The 16,191-nt window shown below is 42.0% G+C and overlaps 1 protein-coding gene across 4 annotated transcripts in view; it reads right to left on the bottom strand.

Moving 5' to 3' along the window:
- The window catches only part of NUDT13 (nudix hydrolase 13), a 95,052-nt gene that overhangs the window by 13,045 nt on the left and 65,816 nt on the right, over positions 1–16,191 (bottom strand). For all 4 annotated transcript variants that reach the window (XM_073585824.1, XM_073585825.1, XM_073585823.1 and 1 more), the window contains exons 3-6: positions 14,058–14,197; positions 9,008–9,115; positions 7,041–7,147; positions 46–171 (exon numbers count right to left, since the gene is read on the bottom strand). In XM_073585824.1, the coding sequence (XP_073441925.1) occupies positions 46–171; positions 7,041–7,147; positions 9,008–9,115; positions 14,058–14,197 (481 nt within the window). The remainder of the gene's footprint in view (positions 1–45; positions 172–7,040; positions 7,148–9,007; positions 9,116–14,057; positions 14,198–16,191) is intronic.

The following is a 16,191-nucleotide window of genomic DNA, read 5'->3' as shown; positions in this document are numbered from 1 at the left end:
TTGGATGGTGAAACCATAAATGAAGTAACAATTTTTGCAACTCACATGCGGGTAGTAGATCATTCCATTAGCATGGCACACACGGTTACTCCCGGACACGTTCTTCTGGGTTGGCTTTCCTGATTTGCTGCAGTATTGATGACAGTCATGCCAACGTAGCAGAGATTGTGCCTAGAACAGAGGAGCAGTAGATGGAAAACCAGGGTTGGTTCTGCTTCCCACACAAGTATTGATCTACCTTTTGACCTTTTCTGTGCAGTTTTGTGATCTCATACAGATGTGGGAGCTGTAGTACATCACTGTTGGTTCTAGAAAGTTTGTGTGTTGGAGGGGAAGCAGCCCCTTCACCTCTCCTGTCCACCCTTACACACACTACAATCCAAAATAAATGTAAGAGGTTTAGCTTAAAATAAGTGATGGCATATCGCTAAAATATATTGACATGAGTCGCAACCCCAAGGACCGTTATAATAATAGCATTTTTACCCTTTCAACCTTTTGTACAAATACATACTTGCTAAAATAAATAGAACAAAATCAGCAGGCACTCACCTTCCCCGGGTCCAACGCCGCGCTCTGGTGATCAAGTATATGCCAGAGTGGTGACGTCACGTTCACAGCGCTGCAGCCTATCACTGAGCTCAAACAGTATGGCAGCACGAGTCGCTGAGCTCAATGATAGGCTACAGTGCTCTAAACGTAACAGCCCGGCAAACATTAAGGCTATGTGCACACGTAGCATTTTAAAACGCTCACTAAAAACCAGACTCCTTCCCAGAAATTGCGCGTTTTTTCCGCGCGATTTCACCGCGATTATGATCGCGATTTTGCCACGATTTTCGCGTGCGTTATTCAAGCACTTTCCAAGCGATTTGAAGCATCGCTTGGAAAGTGATTGACAGGTTGGTCACACTCGTCAAACATAGTGTTTGACAAGTGTGACCAGGTTTTTACTATTGAGGCCGCCTATGCGGCATCAATAGTAAAAGATAGAATGTTAAAATGCTAAAAAAAAATAAAAAAAATTGGGGTATATTTACCTTCCGGCGTCCCGCGCTGCATTCCCGGCCTCAGCGTTCCCAGTAATGCCTTGCGAGACCTGTGATGACGTAGTCTCGCGTTGCTATAGCGATCTCGCCGCGAGACCGCTAGAGTCACGCGAGACTACGTCATTACAGGACCTTGCCGCAAGGCATTACTGGGAACGCTAGGCCGGGAATGCAGCGCGGGACATCGGAAAGTAAATATACCCCGATTTTTTATTTTTTATTCTTTTTTTTACAGGGGTATGGTGCCCAGGGCCTGGAGGACAGTCTCCTCTCCTCCACACCGTGGGTACCAACCGCACATGAGACGCTTAACTTCCCGCATGGTGGGCATAGCCACATGCGGGAAGTAAGCGATTCTCATGCATTCCTATGGGTGCGGAATCGCGGCAATTCTTTGCGATTCCGCACAAAAGAATGAGCATGCTGCGATTTTTTCCGCGATGCGATTCCGCCGCGGAAAAAAGCGCAGCATTAGCACAGCATGTGCGGAATGCCATAGGAATGCATGGGGGGCGTTCTGTACACGATTTTTAAGCGTTTTCGCAAAAACACTTAAAAATCGCTACGTGTGCACACAGCCTAAAGGGGTTTTCCAGGAATTTCAGAATACAGCATATGTGCAGGTGTCACGCTCAGGACTGGAGAGCCGATGGCCAGTCCGAGGATTGCAATTCTTGCACAAGTAATACGGCCGCCTGACTGCACCCCATCACTGACATTGGCACAGAGGGGTGGTGGGCGGGGGTAGGGGTGGATATTTATTTCGGATTTACATACTCTTGACTAGTTACCATCACTGACGCCGATCAGTAAAAGTTTATCGATTGGCGGTCCTATCATGTCGCCGGTCTGTCCATGTAAACAGGTGTATACACTGGGAAAGCAGCACCACAACTCACAATAGGCGCCGTGTGAGCTGGCAACACTGCAGAGCACCAACATTTTTTAATTGTGAAAGACGCTCAACCCAATAAAGTAACCTGTGCCCCATAAGCTTTAAAAACAAAATCATATATAAAAGGCTACAGGTAAGTGATTCTCTTATTCAGAGTGGTGAGGTTTCAATTAGTTTACATATTATTTAAAGATTTTTCTAAGGAAGAAGAATGTGTGATGATACGATGCTGATCATAGTCTTAAGTTTCCAATTTCTTCTTGTATTCGCTCTGTTATATTTTTATTGAAAGGTCAAATAAATATATAAATAAAAAATCCACAAGTAATACTCACAGACGTTTCCATAGATAATTGTAATTTACACCTCATAACAATAGATATAAAAACAGAGGTACCGGTATAAGAAATAGTATGCATGTTTGAAACCATTACTTAATGTAATTTGACATTATTTCACCAATGATCACCCAATGATTGACATTGATTTAACAAACGTCTTTGTTATATTCAGGCAGGTGATATAATGGGTAAATGAACACTGCCAGCCCCTATAGGAGCTGGGGTGATTCACCATGGCTGTGTGGTTGTACTCCAGTTGATCACTGCTCCGCCAGATGTGTATAATGCAAAGGTTGTAATACATTTTGGATTGCTCTTTAAAATAAAATAAAGTAAGCAATGTACAGCCTCTGGCAATATCCTTTACATTACAGTAGACGATGTCTGTCAAACCTGACGTTGACCATTATATATCAGAAGGCAGCAGAGAAAAAAAAGACAAGTCTGGGCAGGAGACTACTACACCCATTGTACAACCACTCCCAAAATTTCTTCCCTAGGTCGTTCTATATTTCTGTTACAGCAAGCCTCTAGACCTAAGGAAAGAATGATATATTCGTAGATATCCTGGAGGCACGCAACTGTCCCCCAAGTTGGGACTTGTAAAACTATTCATCAGACAGGTATGCTAACCTACAAAACAGATTACTCTGCATGACCTGATAATCCATGACTCGATGTAACACACATGGCCATGGTGGTACCTGCTGGTGCTTCTTCTTCTTCATGCAAAATCAAGTAACAATCAAAAAGCATCTGTGGTCCTTAGGTATAATACAGTGCCTTGCGAAAGTATTCGGCCCCGGGAACTTTTCAACCTTTTTCCACATATGCTTCAAATATAAAGATACAAAATGTAAATTTTTGGTGAAGAATCAAAAACAAGTGGGACACAATTGTGAAGTTGAACGAAATTTATTGGTTATTTTAAATTTTTGTGGAAATTCAAAAACTGAAAAAGAGGGGCGTTCAATATTATTCGGCCCCTTTAACTTAATACTTTGTTGCTCCACCTTTTGCTGCGATTACAGCTGCAAGTCGCTTGGGGTATGTCTCGATCAGTTTTGTACATCGAGAGACTGAAATTCTTGCCCATTCTTCCTTGGCAAACAGCTCGAGCTCAGTGTGGTTTGATGGAGATCGTTTGTGAACAGCAGTTTTCAGCTCTTTCCACAGATTCTCGATTGGACTTTGACTTGGCCATTCTAACACCTGGATACGTTTATTTGTTTTTTTTTTAATCAGATCTTTTTTATTAAACATTCAGGAATCAATACAGAAAGAATATGACATCTTATATAGCTAGTAAAAAATTACATTGAGAGCAGATATTATTTAAAGGGTAAAACTCTTCCTGTGTAAGAATAAATAAAAAGAAGAAATCTCAAAACACAGATATTTGCATAAAATTGAGCCTATAAACAACATGGCTCCACAATTAAACAAAAATCAAAATTATACATCAGTGCCTCATTTCAGCGGGAAAACCATCCCCGCCAGCCGCGCCACTCCGCATCATATTTCGCCCCTTCCCCCCGCCCCCCACGGAGGATACGTTTATTTGTGAACCATTCCATTGTAGATTTTGCTTTATGTTTGGGATCATTGTCTTGTTGAAGAAAAATCTCCATCCCAGTCTCAGGTCTTTTGCAAACTCCAACAGGTTTTCTTCAAGAATGGTCCTGTATTTGGCTCCATCCATCTTCCCATCAATTTTATCCATCTTCCCTGTCCCTGCTGAAGAAAAGCAGGGACAGGGAAGAAAAGCCACCACCATGTTTGACAGTGGGGATGTTGTGTTCAGGGTGATGAGCTGTGTTGCCTTTACGCCAAACATATCGTTTGGCATTGTTGCCAAAAAGTTCGATTTTGCTTTCATCTGATCAGAGCACCTTCTTCCACATGTTTGGTGTGTCCCAGGTGGCTTGTTGCAAGCTTTATACAACACTTTTTATGGATATCTTTGAGAAATGGCTTTCTTCTTGCCACTCTTCCATAAAGGCCAGATTTGTGCAGTGTATGACTGATTGTTGTCCTATGGACAGACTGTCCCACCTCAGCAGTAGATCTCTGCAGTTCATCCAGAGTGATCATGGGCCTCTTGGCTGCATCTCTGATCAGTCTTCTCCTTGTTTGAGATGAAAGTTTAGAGGGATGGCCGGGTCTTGGTAGATTTGCAGTGGTATGATACTCTTCCATTTCAATATGATCGCTTGCACAGTGCTCCTTGGGATGTTTAAAGTTTTGGAAATCATTTTGTATTCAAATCCAGCTTTAAACTTCTCCACAACAGTATCACGGACCTGCCTGTTGTGTTCCTTGGTCTTCATGATGCTCTCTGTGCTTCAAACAGAACCCTGAGACTATCACAGTGCAGGTGCATCTATACGGAGACTTGATTACACACAGGTGGATTATATTTATCATCATTAGTCAATTAGGACAACATTGGATCATTCAGAGATCCACAATGAACTTCTGGAGTGAGTTTGCTGCACTGAAAGTTAAGGGGCCGAATAATATTGCACGCCCCACTTTTCAGTTTTTGACTTACCACAAAATTTTAAATAACCAATAAATTTCGTTCAACTTCACAATTGTGTCCCACTTGTTGTTGATTCTTCAACAAAAATTTGCAATTGGTATCTTTGTGTTTGAAGCATGATATGTGGGAAAAGCTTGAAAAGTTTGAGGGGGCCAAATACTTTAGCAAGGTACTGTATATAGAGAACAGCCGGAACAACAAAATTCTTAATCTGTTCCTCACCTGGTCCATAGCTCCAGAAAGAAGGAGCACCATATCAAAAACTAAAATACCGTATACACTCGAGTATAAGTCGACCCGAGTATAAGCAGAGGCACCTAATTTTGCCACGAAAAACTGGGTAATCTTATTAACTCGAGTATATGCCGGGTATGCATTGTCCCCTCATCCATCCCGGACTGGTATGGATAGTTCACCATCCTGTCCTTGTATACATGGCTCCCCCATCCCTGTCCTTGTATGCATGGCTCCTTATCCCCTATCCTTGTATGCATGGTTCCTATAAAAAAAAATATATATTTTACTTAACTTGCCTGCGCGCAGTCGCTGCATCTCGTTCCGGCGCCAGCAGCTCTTCCTGCCAAGCAATCACGTGGCCCCGCTCATTAAGGTAATGAATATTCACTCCACGCCTATGGGAGTGGAGAGGCGTGCATATTCATTACCTTATTGTGTAGGGCCATGTGATCGCTCAGCCGGAAATGCTGCTGGCGAACGAAGGAGATGAAGCGAGGGCACGCAGGAAGGTGAGTAGAATGTCTTCTGGAAGCCGGCGGCTGCGGCTGTCACTGTGCGCTATTACAGAGAAATTAATATTTATTTCTCTTTAGCAGCGGCACAGGCTTTAGCCACAGCCGCTGGCTCCTGCCTCTGTGACTCGCTGCTCCGCCACTCCCCCTCCCTCCCCCCACCAGCCCCATGCCTCTGTGACCTGCTGCTCCGCCACAACCCCTCCCCCCCGCCAGCCCCATGCCTCTGTAACCTGCTGCTCCGCCACTCTTCCTCCCCTCCCCCTGCTGGCCCCATGCCTCTGTGACCCACTGATCCACCGCTCCCCCTCCCCTGCCATCTTTCTGGGACAACTGACTTGGTGGTATGAACAACACCGATCTTAACCAATTAGGGTCTATTGACAGTGAGCTGCTTATCAGAGGAGGGGGTGGAGTCGGACCAGTGCTTAATCACTGCTGTAGTCCAGCAATGTTCTCCTAGTGATAAAACCTTCAATGTAAGTAAACAAAAGCACATAGAGCCAAAAGAGGGACACATCATTCAATTCAGTGTATCAGTTGCTACCTCATGCTGCCCTCAGATTACAAAGGGAAAAAAAATCTGCTGACAAATTCCTTTTAATTATGGAGTTATCTGATGTCAGGATCAATAAGAGCTGCCAGTGATGCAGTCATATCTAGTGATGTGTGCCTAGTTTTGTACTGGTCAGGTCATATGGTCTAATTTTGTTTATAGTGCACCCTGACCACTTTCAACAATAACTAATTCTATGGTGCAAATTCTTGGACTTCTCCTGACACAACAATTATAGGAGAAATATATATATATATATATATATATATATATATATATATATATATATATATATATATATATATATATATATATATACACAAATACATACATACAAACTTCCACGGTTGGGGAATAAGTATTTGATCCCTTGCTGATTTTGTAAGTTTGCCCATAGAGCACTTTTGTTTCTGGTGTTCTTCGACAGCTCTTTGGTCTTCACCATAGTGGAGTTTGGAGTGTGACTGTTTGAGGTTGTAGACAGGTATCTTTTATACTGATAACAAGTTCAAACAGGAGCCATTACTACAGGTAATGAGTGGAGGACAGAGGAGCCTCTTAAAGAAGAAGTTACAGGTCTGTGAGAGCCAGACATCTTGCATGTTTTTAGGTGACCACATACTTATTTTCCACCATAATTTGAAAAATAAATCTTGCCAAATCAGACAACTTGGTTTTATGGATTTGTTTTCTCATTTTGACTCTCATAGTTGTGTTCTACCTAAGATGTCAGTCACAGGCCTCTCATCTTTTTAAGTGGAAGAACTTGTACAATTGGTAACTGACTAAATACTGTTTTCCCCATTGTGTATGTATGTATGTGTATATTATATATACACACACACACACACACACTATTCAAACCTTACTTTTCCTGTAATTAGAAAATGTTTCAGTAGTCATACCCTGCTTAATAGATATCCATCTTCTCCATCTACATGCAGAAAAGCATTCCTTAGGTCAGTAAATTTTCCTGACAATTCATGTTCCAAAGCAGATTTTTCAATAGAGCCTAGAAAAAAAACTTTAAATAATTACCATATTATTTGGGCAATATGTGGCTTCTTTTTGCAAACATCAAAAGGTCTTTGAATCTCCCAAAAAGACTAAAATAAGGCACAAATATCACCTTAAAAATAAAGATAACACATAAACCTTGGGAGAGAGGTTTAGAGTTCTGTTCCCATTATCTAAAGGAAAGAACCATTCTCCTGCCTTCCAGTATCGTTGTTGAGGGGTGGTACAGTACTGCTTAATTAACAGTTCAGACTAGCAGCATCACTGTGCCCCTGGCCCGAACTTAACACTGTCTGATGCTGTAAGCATTGGAAAAGAGTAGGGAAACTAAGGATGGTCGGAATCAGCTTCAGAGCAACGCTTACAAGCTCTACTGGAAGGAGCTTGTAAGAGCTTCTCTTCTTGCCTAGGAGACCGACCAACATTGATAGACAGCAGATGAGCAGCAAACTATAGAATTCAAAATCCCTCTGTTCCTTAAAGCACAGGATTTTTAATAGAAAGTTGTAAAGAATATTGGAGACATAATTCCATGGCAATCATATGTATACTATTTGGCATAGAATTATGTTACCACAGCACATGCTGAAGGGGTTTTTATGGCACCTGGTCAACTTCAAACAAAAGAATTCACACCCCCACTAGCTAGCTGGTATGCAACCTTCTACAGGAAGGCCCCCTGTAGATCCAAGCCATGCGACCTGAGTCATTTGTTCAGCCAGCCAGGATTATATAAAGGAGTTATGGAACTGCTATATGTCCTAGCTGTACATTGTGCATATTTCCGAGATCCCCAGAAAGGGGCAAGCGCCTGCCTGGGTCTTGAGCCATGCTAGCACACACTGAAAGGGAGATACATACAGTAGAACAGCCACTAGCAGCAAAATTGTGTTTAGTCTCTATGAGTAGCAGGGGCCCGGTTGGATCCGATGGTACCAGAATCTCTGCCTTAGGACCACCCAGAAAGGAGTTATGACCTTTTATAGGTTTTGTGAGAATTATCTCCAAACCTCCAGGGGAGGGGATTTAGGTTCAGCCCAGAGGGAAGGAGGGGAGTGACCCAGAGGGTTAAATGCTTGTGTGAAGCATAGCCTATTGCTTTTTTCTCTGGGAGGTCGTGAGGACACATCATGTGAAGAGATGTCACACACAAAGGGGACCACAAGCCTCCCATTTGGCAGCCCCTCCCTCGCAAGTCAGGCCTTTCATCTAACTGGCAATTAACCATATGTTTTGCTTACACCTTTTGTCCTACCACTATTGTATTTGCATATCTGACCATATATATAACCATTATGTATATATAGTGTATTGTCTTGTGTGCCCTTAAGGCGATTAAATATATAATTTAACCTTGGGCTGCTATTTAATCTCGAATCATGAATCCATAAGTCCATTTCTCGGCCTAATCTCACATGCTACTGGGGGCTGGCTCCTGGCCTGATATAACCCTGTTAACGGACCAGTCTTATACTGATCGAGGAACTGGTGGCAGACCTACTGGGCTGATAAGGTTCTGTTTCACTGGTGTTAGTGAAAGGGGCCTCTCAGCTTGTAACTGTTGTGGGCGAGTGTGGTGCCACGTCCGTGACTGCGTGGGCCATCTTCTCTAACTCCCCATTCCTCCCTGGGCCCATGTGGGCAGGGGATGTCTGTGTAAAACTGTGCCACGCTGACCTTACGTGTTTCCAGGGGATGCGGAACGTCACGTTGATCCTGCTGACGTAATATTGTCATGGTGTGGATCCTTCACGTTTCATCACAAAAGTAAATTGCAAAGTTGCTAAATTAAGTTATATACGAGAACATCAGGAGAATAACCCTTCAAGTTTCATATATACAAAAATGAACTTACCAAGATCCAGAGCAAATTGGGTGATAGATGAATCTGAGCAGCCAATCAGAACTGAATCTTCCAAGTTTATCCTGTCTTTTCCATAAGTGCTAAGGGTTTTCAGCAAATCTAAGATTCAGCAGAATGATATTACTACAATGTGTGAATATAATAATTCCTAAAAAGAGTTATCCCACGACAAACAGTTATCATGCATTTATAGGTCTTATATGTAGGAGTGCTGGGAACCCCATTGATCACTACCGGAGGGTATTGAGCCTCTATTCCGGGGGTGTTTGAATGAAGCAGTTGTTACATGTGCATTATGGTCTGCAAGACTGATGGAAATAGCGGTCTACAGCTCAATTACAATTATTCTGTAACAGAAGCATACTTGGGGGGTCCCTGCAGGGAGGCCCCAGTGATCATACATTGATACACTAGATAGTTGATAAAGTTTGTTGTGAAATATCCCCATTAATTGAAGCATCTAATATTTTAATTGCAAAAGACACTCAATAAAGTAACTTATGTGCTATAGTTTTTCATCAGCATTAAAAACAAAATCACATATAAAAGGCAAGTTACTCTCTTTTTCAAAACTTTAACAGGACTACGTGTGGACACAAGTGACCTTAGAGATATATTAAAGCCTAGTTATTCTTTAATAAATTGAACCTCAAGCTCTGTGAATATTACCACCTTTTTTCCATTTATCTCCATATTTACTCTTTTCTAGAAGTCATCTTCTATAAGGAGTGAACTTCATTACTCCCATCTAATTTTTTCCTCACTGCGTTTGCATCAGGATCAAGTATGGTTTGTTTCTTTATGAGGATCAGCCATGTGGCCAGGTCCTCACTTACCAACGAATAACTGGGAAAACAACTCCCCCAATAGAGATGGGCTAACACTGTCCTAGGGAAAGATTATTGGGTAGCACTGAAAACACCTTCACTTGCCTCTTTTTGTACACCCATAACCTCTCCCAGTTTTTCTGGCTAGCTTAATCCCAAACCCTTATTTTTCTTAACAGGCCTCACTACCAAATACGGCCCTAGCCTCTCTCTAGCACGCTCATTCTACCTTCCTAAACCTACCCAGCCCATACCCCTATTCTCCAATATTCCAAGGGGAGAGGAGGTCCTGCCACAAGTCCCTGGTCCCCCGTTGAATGGCTACCTCCATCAACCTCATAGACAAGAGATGGGGAACCTCAGGCCCCAGGGCTATTTACGGCCCTCAATGACCTTTTATCAGGCCCCCGGGCAGATTCTCAGGGACCGCAGCGCTTTGGCAGGGAGCTGTATTTTGATTGCCACAAACTCATTAATTTCTTCTTGCTCTGTTAGCACACACACGCAGTGTTCACTAATGAACACTGAAGGGCATGCAATGAAAGATTACCTCCTGACACCAGTGCCAGAGACAGGATGTAATTTATGGGCGGAGTTTGTACGGACCCCGAAGAATGGTATAAATATCCAAATGGCCCCACCCCTGTCATAGACTATGAATAAAATATGTATGACTAGCACTCTATTTAAACAGGGATGCAGGAGCCCTGTTCGTGTTATTGGTGGGTGTCCATTCAGACATTTATCATCCACCCTATTGATCAGAGTGGGACAAGCTCTTTACATTTTTAGGCTCCATTGGTTAAAGGGAAACTTTCAGTAAGACCAGCCCTCCTAAGTTGTCTATATGGACATGTAAGTCATAAGAATATGAATAAAATGCTACCAAAATATCTCCGATCTGATGTCTTAGTCCAGAGAAATCCACATTTTTATTATAAATAAATGAGCTGTAAAGATCTATAGGCCGGACATAGATCTCCCTGAGAATCTGCCTCCTGAGCTTATCTTATATGATAGGGGGCATTACCAATGTGAGCCATGTAATGACTGACAATTTGCTCTCCTGATCTTAAAGCAGAGCAGTGTATAATTTTAACTAACACAGCACAGCACAGATGAACTTTAGAAACACATCTGTAGTTGTCTTCTCACTGTGCCGAGAGCTCCGCTGAAGAGCTGTTCCTGATTACAATTAAAACTTCTCCAGCTTCCAGTTGAAAAGCAGCCACTGTGGAGGAGAGAAGGACAGCAGAACATTGTATCATAAAAACACAGGAGTCGTCTCATTGTGCTGTCAGCTCTGCTTCCCTTTACACTGGTTGCCAGTGAGATGGAAACTGAAGCATTGTGAGAGCGAGAACTGCAGATGTGCTTGTAATGAGACAATGTTCAGAACTTATATCCTGTGTTAGTTATAGTCGCACTCACCAGTCAAGAAATAGGACTGTTAGTTATTATAGTCATTACATATCACACTGAAATCAGATGTCTTATTAAAGAGAATCCACGTTTTTCTTAATATGTAACTGAGCTGCTACCATCTATGTGCCAGACACAAGGGGGTGTTACCAATGTGAGACATGTGGACCAGGAGAGCAAACTGTCAGTCATTACATGTCTCACACTGATAACACCCCCTTTCATTTAAAATAATATCTGGAGGCAGACTCTCAGGGAAACCTATGTCCGGTCTATAAGACATTGAATTGGAGATATTAGGGTATCATTTTATTCAACTTTTTATCACCTGCATGCACATATAGATGGTTTAGGAAGGTTGACTCTTCTGACTGATGCCTTTTAAGCTTTCCTGCTCCTACTTAAATTATTTTTCTGGAAGCACAACATTAGGGCTGCTAGGAGATAAGAGTCTGCAGTCATCGAGACCAAAAGTGATGTCATATGATTAACATTTGCAGACAGGAGAATATCATTTGGTACAAAGATCATCACACAGGAAATGTAATGGCGGCATTTTAAATGGCATAAATAAATCGGCTACATACAGTTGTGTGAAGAAGTGTTTGCCCCCTTCCTAATTGCCTTTTGCATGTTTGGCACACGTAAATGTTTCAGCTCACCAAACAAATTTAAATAAATAGACAAAAATAACACAAGTAAACAAATAATGCAGTTTTTAAAAGAAGGTCTTTATAATTATGGGAAAAAGAAATCCAAACCTACAGTGCCCTATGTGAAAAAGTGACTGCCCCCTAAACCTAATAAATAAATGGTTGGGTCACCCTCAGGAGCAACAACTCCAATCAAGCCTTTACGATAACTGGCAATGATCCTTTTACAACGCTCCGGAGGAATTTTGGCTCATTCATCTTTGCAGAATTGTTGTAATTCAGCCACATTGGAGGACTTCAGAGCATGAACCGCCTTTTTACGGCCATGCCACAGCATCTTAATCGGTTTACAGTCAGGACTTTGAATGGCTTAAGAAAAAAAAAAGACTTTGAAGTGGCCTAGTCAGAGGTGAATTTGTGGGTGTATTTTGGATCATTGTCCTGCTGCATAACCCAAGTGCGCTTCAGCTTGAGGTCACGAACAGATGGCCGGACATTCTCCTTTAGGATTTTTGGTAGACAACAGAATTCATGGTTCCACTTACAACAGCAAGTCATCCTGAAGCAGCAAAACGGCCCTAGACCATTACACTACTACCACCATATTTTACTGTTGGTATGATGATGCTTTTCTAAAATGCTGTGTTAATTCTACGACAGATGTAATGGGACATACACCTTCCAAAATGTTCAACTTTTGTCTCGTCAGTCCACAGAGTATTCTCCCAAAAGTCTTGGGGATCATCAAGATGCTTTCTGGCAAAACTGAGAAAATCTTATTACTCATAAGGTTTTATTCTTGAAACTCTGCAATGCAGGCAATTTCTGCCCAGTCTCTCTATTATGGTGGAGTCATGAACACTGACCTTAACTGAGGTCTGCTGTTCTTTGGATGCTATTGTGGGGACTTTTGGACCTCTTGGATGAGTCGTCGATGCACTCTTTTGGTAATTTTGCTCTTCCACTCGCTCCTGGGAAGGTTTACAACTGTTCCATGTTTTCACCATTTGTGAAAAATGTCTTTCACTGTGGTTCACTGAACTCTCAAAACTTGAGAAATGGCTTTATAACTTTTTCTAGACTGGTAGATCTCAAATTCTTTGTTTCTCATTTGTTCCAGAATTTCTTTGGATCGCGGCATTATGTCTAGCTTTTGAGGATATTTTGGTCTACTTCACTTTGTCAGGCAGATGCTATTAAAGTAGTTTCTTGGTTGAGAAGAGGTGTGGCAGTAATCAAGCCTGGGTGTGGCTAGGGAATTTGAAGTCAGCTTCCCAAAGACATAATAAACCAAGGTTAATTTATGTTTTAAGAAGACAATCGCTTTTCACACATGGCCCCATAGGTTTTGATTTCTTTTTCCCTGAATAATAAAGACCTTTATTTATAAACTGCATTTTGTGATTACTTGTGTTATCTTTGTCTAATATTTAAATTTGTTTGATGATATGAAACATTTAAGTGTGACAAACATGCAAAAGAATAGGAAATCAGGAAAAGGGTAAACACTTTTTCACAAAACTATGTCGCATACTATTTTTTCACCATTTTATGGCTTTTCCTTCAGATTTATTCAAAAGGGATTGTCTGGTTAAAAAAAAAAAACAATTTTAATAATTGCGCCATGTTGTGCAACAGATTGTCAAAAAAAATTGTAGGTTTTTTTTTGGTCTTGTCTAGGTTTTTGTGTCTGTTACATAATAAATATTTATATTGTTTAAATTTAGGAAATACATCCAATCTTTTGTACATGTCTTCCCTCCCTCTTTTATAAAGTCACATATGTTTTAGACTGATTTTGGTTAGCACTGCATTAAAGTACAGTTGGTGCCTGCTACATTACTACCTTTAGATTTTCAATAAATTAAATATGTAAATTGTGCCCACAGTGTTAAATCAGTCCATACAGCACTGTGGCCTATTTGTGAAGGAAATGAATGGACTCAGACAATGTGACCCTTGTAAAGATTCATTGTTTAAACTTTCTTTGTGTTTGCACAGAAAGAATTGTTAAAATTTTTATTTACATCTTTAATATATCACAAACATGACACCAATTACGCTTTAAAAATTACATAAATAATTTCACAATCTCTTGCCCACAATCTCTAGACAGCTGTGAAAATAAATCTTACTTACCTGGACAACTGTATGCTGGTACATAGAAGCGGTTTCCAGATGTTCGAACAAGCGGTGAAAGATTGTGAAAAAGGTAAAAAGATCCAGAATTCCAAGCAAGGCGACAGGAATCATCATTTTCTTTAAGTTCATACAGGAAACTGTGAGTGTACATAACAACAATATTAATGTAGAACATGACCTGTATACAGTACATCTCAAATGCACAATAACTCATACTTTTGTCCTGATTCAATCTTAAAGGGAAAACTGACATCCACTGCTAATCAGTTTTGCTGTCACCAAACTCTCCCCTCTCCATTCTTTCCTAAATACAGCAGCAGGGCTCATATTTCTATCCAGCTGCTATAGTGATGTCTCCACACTGTGCCAGTCACTGCACTGGTTGCCCATCCACTATATAATACAATGTAAACTTATTACACTCACCCACAAAGCGCTCCACAGCGCTGCACCACACTATACCTCCTCTTTCTCTGTCTACCACTTTATCTTTATGCTCTCTATTCTGCTAACCTACCCCAATCCGTACCTCCCACTACTGCCCCAAGACATTTCTCATGCTGAACTATCTAGAATGCTCAACTGGAATAAATCAGATTAATTCCCAGTGTTCATAGTTTTAAGTGTGCCCCAAAAACTCATCGTTTTAGGCAGGTATATCACATCATCTTACTCATCTGACTTTTCACAGGTCTCCCTTCCCACATTTTTCCTCAGATTCTGGTCTATTCCCACACATTCCATGAACTCACACTTTGTATCTTGACATACTCTGATACCGGCTGGTGACAAATTTGTGCATCTTTACATGAATATCCTCATTTATTATAAAATATGGCTGTACTGTTCAAAACAAACCCTTCTTACTTATATACCTACAACATTGTCAGGTCTTGAGAGATACAGGTTGGGAACACCTGCTATAATGCCTGATATTGTTTGTAGACAGGGCCGTATTTAGAGTTTATGATGCCCTAGGCACTTTTAGTGCTACCTCCCCCATTGGCGAGTATGACTAATGCAGACACTTAGGCTGTGTGCACACGCTGCAGATTCTGCTGTGGATTTTTCCACGCGGATTTGGGAAAATCTGCAAGTAAATCCACAGGTCAAAAGACTTGCGGTTTATTTGTGGTTTTGCCCTGCGGTTTGACGCCTGGACAATGGAGCAGATGTAAAACCGCTGCGGATTCCGCACAAAGAAGTGACATGCTGCGGATTTGAAACCGCAGCAAGTCTGCGCGGAAAAATCTGCAGCATGTGCACTGCAGATTTGAAATCCCATTGGATAACATTGTACTGTACAATGTCTGCGGAATCCATAGCGTGTGCACACAGCTTTAGGCTACTTTCACATCAGCGATTTTTGCCATTCTCCCTAGTGCAGCCATCTTCGCAGTGCAGCCATCTTCGCAGTGCAGCCATCTCCCCAGTGCAGGCTCCGCTCATTCTCCCCTGCTGCTCATTTTCCCCCCCGCCCCCATTCTCCACCCGGCTCATTCTCCCCCCCGCCGCTCACTCCAAGGCCCCCCCCCCACCGCTCACTCTCCATCCGGCTCACCTGAGTTGTGGCTTTGTCCGTTACCTGCTGCTGCATGTCTCTCGTCTAGCCAGGCGCCGGTATCTTTAGTTCTTCCTGTTTGAGCGCGCGGTCACGTGGTACCGCTCATTAAGGTCATGAATATGGATGCCACGCCTATGAGAATGGAATGGCGACCATATTCATGATCTTAATGAGCGGTACCACGTGACCGTGAACTTACACAGGAAGAACAGATATCGGCGCAGCGCAAGACCATCGGAGCTGCAGCGCAGGCACCGCTGGAGGAGGTGAGTATGATGGGGTGGTGACGAGGGGGAGGCCCGACCCTGGACAAAAAAAGAAAAAAAAAAACCTTGCTCAGGTTCCGGTTGTAGATGATGAGGAAAAAGCTAATATATTAAACACCTTCTTCTCCACGGTATTCACGGTGGAAAATGAAATGCTAGGTGAAATGCCGAGAGACAAAGAAAACCCTATATTAAGGGTCACCAATCTAACCCAAGAAGAGGTGCAAAACCGGCTAACTAAGATTAGAATAGATAAATCTCCGGGTCCGGATGGCATACACCCACGAGTACTAAGAGAACT

Source organism: Dendrobates tinctorius, unplaced genomic scaffold (genome assembly GCF_039654945.1).
Source record: "Dendrobates tinctorius isolate UK_male_01 unplaced genomic scaffold, ASM3965494v1 ptg000089l, whole genome shotgun sequence".
NCBI classification, from domain to species: Eukaryota; Metazoa; Chordata; class Amphibia; order Anura; family Dendrobatidae; genus Dendrobates; species Dendrobates tinctorius.
The sequence above is the reverse complement of the archived record's forward strand: the minus strand, read 5'-3'. Positions and strand labels throughout refer to the sequence as shown.